The sequence below is a fragment of the Dermacentor silvarum genome, chromosome 1 (genome assembly GCF_013339745.2).
Source record: "Dermacentor silvarum isolate Dsil-2018 chromosome 1, BIME_Dsil_1.4, whole genome shotgun sequence".
Lineage (NCBI taxonomy): Eukaryota > Metazoa > Arthropoda > Arachnida > Ixodida > Ixodidae > Dermacentor > Dermacentor silvarum.
The window spans coordinates 10,139,599-10,148,654 of record NC_051154.1 but is presented as its reverse complement, the minus strand read 5'-3'; the positions used below and the strand labels follow the sequence as shown (position 1 = coordinate 10,148,654).

The following is a 9,056-nucleotide window of genomic DNA, read 5'->3' as shown; positions in this document are numbered from 1 at the left end:
TACAAGAAATTTGATAAAATATTGACAAAGCAGTACATGTCGACAAACTGGTATTCTGAACATGACATCAGATACAGCTTCATTTCCTTTTTGAAATAAATAGGCGATTTGCAAGTTTTCATAATATCAAGTGTGCTTGAATGTTGGTTTAAGAAACTTCGGATTAAATACCGAAGTTTTTTAGTACCATAGTTTGTCCGGCATCGAGGAGTGATAAAATAGTCGTGTCGGTTACAGGTGAGGTTTCAAAGAAACTACACTCATTTTTAACAATTTCTGCGGCAATTATCCAAGCAGGAAGTTAAAATGCTAGCTATCGAAGAATAATGAATATTGGCCTTTGAAAAAAATAATTGCAAAGCATTGTACAAACTTCTGAGTTAATTACAGGAGCTTGAATGTCTACATCCGTATTGATGATATTCATAGTACCAAGGCGCAGTTACAAGCTTTATACACAGAAAAATACAGAGGTGCACTAGTGCGTGCGCGAACGCAGCGTTTTCTGGAAGAACAGCCTTAGTGTTCGCATTAGTGTTCGGCTGCGAAAGATTTCACCATTTCGTTTATGGCCGTTCAGTGACACTCGAAAGCGATCATCGTCCTCTTATCGACATAGCAAAAAAGGCGATATCAGAAATGCCCCCACGTGTGCAGCGATTCTTCCTTAGGCTGTTACGTTACGATTACGTACTCACTTTTGTTCCTGGTAAACAGTTGAACCTGGCGGACATGCTGTCGCGATCCCCTGGTCCTGGAGACGGCACTCCAGTGGACACTACAGACGTGGACCTTCATGCTGTCAGCATGGTATCATCACTCGTTTCTGAGAGGACGTCTGGACGCCTGGCACGTGAGACGGCGTCTGATCCATATCTAAAAGTAGTGTTGCAAAAGGTTACGCAAGGAGAAACTGTGGAAGGGCCATTAGCTTCTATGAAGTCAGAGTTGTCAGTGGTCAACGGCATACTTCTCAAGGGAATGAAGGTGGTAATTCCCGCAAAAATGCGAGCAGAAATGCTAAAAAGAATTCATGAAGGGCATCTTGGCATAGGAAAATGTAAGGCAAGAGCGAGACAGTTGGTCTACTGGCCTAACATCAACTCTGATATTGAATCTCTTGTACAAAAGTGCGCTGTCTGTCAGCGACATGCCTACAGTCAACCAGCCGAGCCACTCATGTTGAGAAAGACACCTACGCAAGTGTGGTACCGCGTTGGAGCTGATATTTTTGAGTATGGCGGGAAGCACTACCTGTGTGTTTATGACGCCACTTCTAATTTTCCAGATGTGGACGAGCTTCGTGACCTGTCGACAACTTCCGTCATCGATGCACTCCGTGCCATGTTTGCAAGATATGGCCTCCCGTTGCAGTTATGCACCGACAACGGGCCACAGTTTGCCAGTCATGAGTTTGCCCAGTTTGCCGCACGGTACGACTTCGAGCATGTAACTTCAAGTCCGCGATATCCGTGCTCAAACGGATTAGCGGAGAAAGGTGTACAGGTTGTGAAAAGGATCCTTAAAAAGACCACGGAAGCTAACGAAGATTTCTGGCTAGGTCTGTTAAATTATAGAGCAAGCCCTTTGGAAGACGGACGATCTCCAGGCGAGTTGCTGCAGAGAAGACGTTTACGCACCCTGCTCCCAGACTTCACGCATCATCCGGCCATTCAGGTGAAGAAACACAACCAGACCATTCGAAACCATCGACCACTGCCGCCCCTCGAACGTGACGATGTCGTGCGTGTGAGAGGAAAAGCATGGTCACCGAAAGCCACCGTAATTGCGCAAGCAGGTCCACGGTCCTTCTTCGTTCGAACGGAGAACAAGAAGACAATACGGCGAAATAGACGCCATCTTCTCGCAACAAAGGAAAACCCTAGTCCAGAGGTCTCATTCAGCGACACTGACGACGAACCAGACGACGAGCAAGTTTCCTCGACGGCGTCATCAGAAGCCGGTCGCACAGATGGAGCAACAGAACAAAGCCCACCACCCGTGGCACTTAGGAGGTCCCAGCGACAGCCAAGACCACCCCAGCGGCTAGCGTATGATGCTAACTTTAAACAAATAGGCACGCGGTGAACCACCTTCTATCAACATTCTTTGAGGAAGGAAGATGTATCGTGTCCGCACGTGTGCGCGCTTCTGCATGCGCACAAGTTATTGTTGATGGAAGCCAAACCAACACCCATGCCTTTATCAACGAACACACCCCCTTTTCCCTCTCCCTGCAGTAGTATATTAACCGCATTCAATAAACAACGTAGTTCACTCTTCTACTGCTGTCCCGGCGTTTCACTCGGCACTTAGATGCCGATACAGTAATCGACAAACCACGAGTACATAATAAATGAGCTATAGTAAACAAAAAGTAAACGAAAAGAGACATGGCAAAATTTTGTAAAAAAAGAGCAAAGTTAGTTCCAGGTAAAACAACTATATCAAACAAAGAAAACATTATACAACATTACATATTACTATATACAAACATTATACATTATTCTATAGACGCCGAAATAAAGAAAAAAGAAAAAGAACTGAGATTTAGTGTACAAGAAATTTGATAAAATATTGACAAAGCAGTACATGTCGACAAACTGGTATTCTGAACATGACATCAGATACAGCTTCATTTCCTTTTTGAAATAAATAGGCGATTTGCAAGTTTTCATAATATCAAGTGTGCTTGAATGTTGGTTTAAGAAACTTCGGATTAAATACCGAAGTTTTTTAGTACCATAGTTTGTCCGGCATCGAGGAGTGATAAAATAGTCGTGTCGGTTACAGGTGAGGTTTCAAAGAAACTACACTCATTTTTAACAATTTCTGCGGCAATTATCCAAGCAGGAAGTTAAAATGCTAGCTATCGAAGAATAATGAATATTGGCCTTTGAAAAAAATAATTGCAAAGCATTGTACAAACTTCTGAGTTAATTACAGGAGCTTGAATGTCTACATCCGTATTGATGATATTCATAGTACCAAGGCGCAGTTACAAGCTTTATACACAGAAAAATACAGAGGTGCACTAGTGCGTGCGCGAACGCAGCGTTTTCTGGAAGAACAGCCTTGCAGTAGGTCCCTAGGTGATGAGCGCCGACACGCGCTGTCCAAATACTAGATATTAAGTATGGTGGAATCTTTGTTAATGAGTCGACTCTAATAACTAAAGTGTTTTTATAACATTATCAAAAACTATTTTGAGGCCATAAGCCATTGGATACAGATGCATCTGCCAGCAAATTTGTCTCGTAGCTACCCCAGTTAAATCATGATGATTATGCTTATACAAATGAAAACATTGATATCAGTGAGGTAACTGCAAGCATAGATTCATTAGCGAAAGGCAAGATGCCTGGCCCGGATGGCCTTACTGCCGAATTTTATCAGTGTTTTCATTCCCTTTTATCACCATTATTACTTCAGGTGTACCTTGAGGCCTTGGAAGTAGGGTACCTACCTGCCACAATGTACGAAGGGCACACTGTCCTCATAGCCAAAAGCAATGATCAAACTAAATTGCAAAACGTGTACGGATATCGACCTATTTCCTTATGCAATGTGGATTATAAAATTGTTGCAAAGGTATTAGCTAACCGTTTGTAAGTCGGGACAAGATATGTGGTAGGTGATCATCAAATATGTGGCATTATAGGTCGGTCCATTCAGACCAACATTCCTGTTGCGAGATCGGTGCTATAGAGTGGATTGGGCTGAGTGGATTGTAGCTGAGTGGATTGGGCACGTAGCAGTGGTACCGCTAGATCTGGCTAAGGCGTTTGAAAGGCGTTTGACAGGCTCGAATCGCTCGTTCCTGTTTAGTGTACTAGAGCATATAAATATTGTATCACAGCTCCTTACAGGTGTCAGAATATGTTATGCTAATGGCTCAATGAGGCTGATAGTGAATGGTTCCCGTTCCGATCCAATTAGGATTTTATCATCAGTAAAACAAGGATGCACTTTGTCACCACTTCTGTTCTGCCTGTATTTAGAACCACTTTGTATGAGCATTCTGAAGGAACAAAACTTCCAATGGCTTAAATTGCCATCGAATGAGATTCGGGTTCTTGCATATGCAGACGATGTGGCCTTCTTTTGCACTGATAACAAGATTGTAAAGACTGCTGTTACAATTACAGAAGAATTTTGTGCGGCTTCTGGGGCTAGCGTTAACTTTGACAAAAGTTCAGGTTTTTGGTTTCGACTACGGGTCACAATGCCATCACACTCCGCAGGCATTCACTGGAAAAAAGATCTGTGCTATTTAGGTGCACCTCTCTCACAGTATAGAAAGAACAACGGTGATTGGTCGGGAGAAGTTGGAAAAATACAACGTAAAGTGAATTCATGGCAAGGGCGGAATTTGTCAATGTTCAGTCGTGCTGAAGTGTGCAACGTGTTCTTAGTTTCCAATCTCATGTATGTGCTACAAGTACTGCATTGCTCATGACTTCGCATTCAGGCACTACATCGCGTATTTAGAAGATTTATTTGCAGCTCGAGTTTTGACTCGATGCGGCGCGATCCTCCCCCTTGAACGAGGTGGTCTAGGATTAGTCCATCTCTTCGTCAGGCAAATTGTTTCTCGCCTGTTTTCCTTTAGTGACAACGACCATCCAAAAGTTTTGGCATGAAATGGTACAGCTCCGATTAGTTCATTATCTTCCTAATATAGTAGTGTCATCAGATACCAAAGATGTCCCACAGGCTCCTTGGGGCTTTCTCAAGGAGGTCGTTGACTCATTTCTTTTCTTGATAGTTAGATTCAGCCTGGAGTACATTTTCAATGCGAGTCGAAAAGCAATTTCTGCTGCACTGGTGGACTTGATTTTCCCAGATTCATTGTATCGCGCACCTTATTTAAGTCGACCTTATCAGGAAATAATTAGGCGGGTCCGTATAATGTGTATACCTCCTGGAGTTAAAACATATGTCTTTAATTTGCATTCGGAAACACTTCCTGTTAAAACCTGGTTGAACTAAAGGGGCTGCTTCGTGCTGTGGTCCACGAACTGTCGACTCTGTCCACGTCCTGAAACCATAGATCACTGTTTTACAGACTGTACGGGTCGCTATATTTTTTGGGAACATTCTCCAACGGACGCTTAAATAGGACATTGACATCACTCCATACTCAATTAGGTTTCTACGGTTCAAGATTACTAGCGGTCCTCCCTGTGACATTTTCCCAGTCCTGGGTTTATACAGCCTATGGAGATCTAGACTGTGTCATCGCCATACCGAAAGCCCGCGATCTACAAGATCCTTCTATCGCGAAAGTACAGCTTATGTAAGATGTGTGTACGCTGCGCAGGAACATCCGCCTGACTGTATACACTACTTGGAGGCATGTGTGTGTTTGCCAGAGTTTTGAGTGTGTATGTCCACTGTGTAATATATCTTCACTTTCGTTTTCGATGTAATAAAGAACAAAAAAGCGCCGGCGTGGCTCAGTGGTAGAGTAGCTGACACCCGCGCAGCGGGCTCGGGTTCGATTCCAGGCGGGAAGTCGCTACTTTTTTTCCCTCATTCCGGACGATAGCTGCTACAGACACTGTACACCGGCGGCGGACACAATCGCCAACCGAAACGGCTATTCGAATGAGCCCAAAACAGCTTACGCTGTAAAAAGGTAGTGGTAGCGGTACCGGTACCACGGTAGCGGTACAAAGAATATAGAGAACTTTTGAGGAAGAAAAAAAAAGGTTAAGGAGATGTATGCTAGAATGAAAAACATGTATAGCATACCTGATTAAATCAAGCAGACAATTTTTCACCACCCCGTTTCAAAGGGGATGCCAATAAATCATCATCATCATCATTACATCTTTGGGCGGGGCTAGCGCAGCATTGCTCCCTTGCGCTCCCTCGCCGTCTCCCCTGTGCAGCTTCCAGAGGGCTAGTGGCAATGAAAGGAGACGGAAAGCCGCTGATCGGTCCGATTAACTACATGTAACTTCGCTTGTGCTTGAAGGATTCGAAGAATTTTCGCGGCAGCAAATTCACGAGGCGACGTAATTTAATAGTGATGTCATTCTACGTTTGGTTTAGAAAGTGTTTCAGGGCCCAGGGTCTTGCGTCCCCTCGCGTTGTAAGTTGCTTGAGCCTACATTTAATGTGGATGAATAATGTGAAATGAATTTTCACGGTTCTTCCACACCTTAATTCGGGTAAGGGACGTAGTGTTCAATGGAGTACATGGCCGCCTCTTCAAATCATGCCCACAAAGCATGAATATCATCATATGTGCTGTAGAATTGAATTCTGGTGTTTTGCGTGCCAAAACTACGATTTGATTAGGAGGCACACCGTAGTGGGGAACTCCGGCGTTGACCACCAGGGGATCTTTGACGTGCCCCAGTGCACGGGACAGGGCGTTTCTGCACTTCGCCCCAACTGAAATGTGGCCGCCGCGGCCGGGATTTATTTCCGCGACCTCGTGGTTGGCAGCGCAACGCCACAGCCGCTAAGACACCGTGGCAGGTCATGTGTGCTGTAGTTTAGTGCAGTGCATAAGTTATCTGTGATAGCAGCATCACTGGCTTGATCAAAGTATAATACTTACAGAATCACCATTCGAATGACCTATGGACCGTCGACAAAAGGTAAATAAAAAGATAGTAAACTGTGATCTGACAGACCAGCTTTAAAGGGCCCCTAAAACCACCCAGAGGTCGAAATTTAGTTGTGGTGTTGCAGTTGTGCACGAGTCTATAACGAACACGTAGCCGTGAGAATTTTTCGAAATGGTGCCATAATAGCGGAGTTACACGCGTTTGATGACCGAAAAACGGCCCTCGCACGTTTCGCTCTTTCCTTCGCTACTCTCCTCATCGGCTGGTCTCCCCTCCTCGCCGAGTGCTTCTCGAAAGGTCCCGTGACATACGTCATCGAAAACGCGCTTCTCAAAACACTGCCTACTTCCGGTTAAGGCACGTCCACGCTATAGCGGCACATATACCGACGGCGAACCGGCCGCCAGTACCGTAGAACGTCTGCCCCGCGAGAGGTGTCCAAAGTAGACGGCAGTTCGGCCGGCACCCCGCCCGCTGCACGATCAATGGGCCAATCGACGGCCGCGAAGCTGCACGCCTCCGCCACCGGCAACGAAAACATCGGCTGCAGCTCAGCTGCAGTGCACCGGGAGACGACGGGTCGCTCGGCTGTGCTCGCATCACAGCTGACGGCGCCGCTAATATCAGCGTATTTTTTTTTTTTTGTTTTTGTACAATTATTGCGAAGAGCGATAACAACAATAAGAAAATATTGCGGCTTGTGAGCATCGGTATTTCATTTCGAAGCGCCGTCCGTTTTAGCTTTGAAGGGAACCAGAAAAGGCCTAGCGACGATATCGGTGCCGTCGAGCGATCAGCGGCGGTGAGGCTGCCGCACAAATGAGTCCCGGTCTTATCATCTCTGCGTACGGCAAGGAAATCGCGCCGTTCGCGAGCAAGAACCGCTGTGGAACCGCGGCCCGCGAATGGCAAACGGCGTGCGACGAGTTACCGTGCCGGTAACGTGGACGTGGACTCGGCGCTTCTCGGCTACCCGCTGTGCTGCGGTGCCAGCCCATGCTAAGCGAAGCCATAGCCTCCTATAGACCCTGTGTTGGGCGCACGTCTGGAAAGGCCAAAACTGTCGCACTCTGTTCGCGCAGCTAATCAGACCGCTAAGCACGACTGTATTGGAACGCGAGCGATTTGGTACTTGCGTTGCGGGCTGAATTACCGATTCGCAAGGGCGAGCAACACGACGAGGAAGAGCAGAAAGCGCGGGTACCTGCTAGCAGAGTAACCGGAAGTCGTAGGTTCTTCTTCGACCAATGGACATCGTTTCCGCAGTTGACATTACCAGATTCCCCCTGCTGACATAGAGACGACTGCTGGGGATACCAGAAAGGCGAGGGGCGGGGGACGGCATATTTTTTTTTTTTTTTTTTTTTTTTTTTGTGGTGCTCCCGCAGCGCGTAGCGCGGCAGCGTTTGGCATCGTTGATCGTGACGGCATTCTGAACTCGATGCGCGAGTTTACTTGAAATGTTCAAAAAATATCTGAGGTGGTTTAGGGGCCCTTTAATACCGATCCCACCATTTATGAAAGTACGCGTATTACTAACAAAGAATAAGACTAATAAGGCTGTTTGCCATAGGTTAACAAACAATTTGATCAATGTTCAGAGCTAACATTATGGCTAAATTAACATCAATTGATTTACACTGTCCGTAAACTAAGCTTCCGGTAATAATAATCTGTCGTGCGCAGTTGAAAAGAAGATGGTCCTAAAGTTGCTGAAGAAACGATTCTGACATTTCCGGCATTCTGTACACAACAGAAAGCATAAATGTAAATAAAGGCACTTACAGAGACGTTGAAAAACATGTATTCGTAATCAGGAATCTGGTTTATCAAACACACATTGATACCCAGCTTAGAAATGACGGCGACGCCTCCACCACGTGGGCCTCGATCACCCCTGTGCATCTAGTAGCCGGGAGGAATAATTCCGTTGTAACGTACACCATCATACAACCACGCCTCGGTGATAACAACCACGTGCGGCTCGTAAGGCCGAAGCAATATTTCGAGTTTTCAGCTTCGTTCACGATACTTCTGGTGTTAAATGAGAGCACACGAAGGCTCTTAAATGCAAACTGCGAAGGCTACGCGCTTTGTTAAGGATTGGGAAAAAACATGTGCGTTAGAACTGTCATCCCATATGCAGAGCTACGAATCAACGCGCGGTTTTTCTTTCATGAGTGTGACGGTCTCGCCTTGCTCTTTTTCGGCTTGAGCGCTTTCCCACACCAGTTTAAGAGTTTCCTCAGGAAAGTCATTTTCTACAGATAGGCGCATTACCTTAGGCTTCTTGCAATTACCGGTTCATTTATTTCAAGTTAATTCGACTAGTAAATTTTACTACGCATTGCGATAACTCTTTGAACCATTTTTGGGCGCTGTTTTCATGTGCGGTGTTCTTCCCGTGTTCCCTATTTCTCGCTTCTCCTTATCACAAATTATTCCGGTGTCGGATTGCGCCCTCCTTTAATT

General features: G+C 45.7%; 1 protein-coding gene across 1 annotated transcript in view; it reads left to right on the top strand.

The window, feature by feature from the left end:
- The first annotated feature begins 532 nt into the window (after nt 1-532).
- Nucleotides 533-9,056, top strand: part of LOC125942684 (uncharacterized) — a 17,023-nt gene continuing 8,499 nt past the window's right edge. Inside the window, exons 1-2 of the mRNA XM_049660946.1 lie at nt 533-853; nt 1,289-1,449. Coding sequence (XP_049516903.1) covers nt 640-853; nt 1,289-1,449 — 375 coding nt within the window. The 5' untranslated portion in view covers nt 533-639. The remainder of the gene's footprint in view (nt 854-1,288; nt 1,450-9,056) is intronic.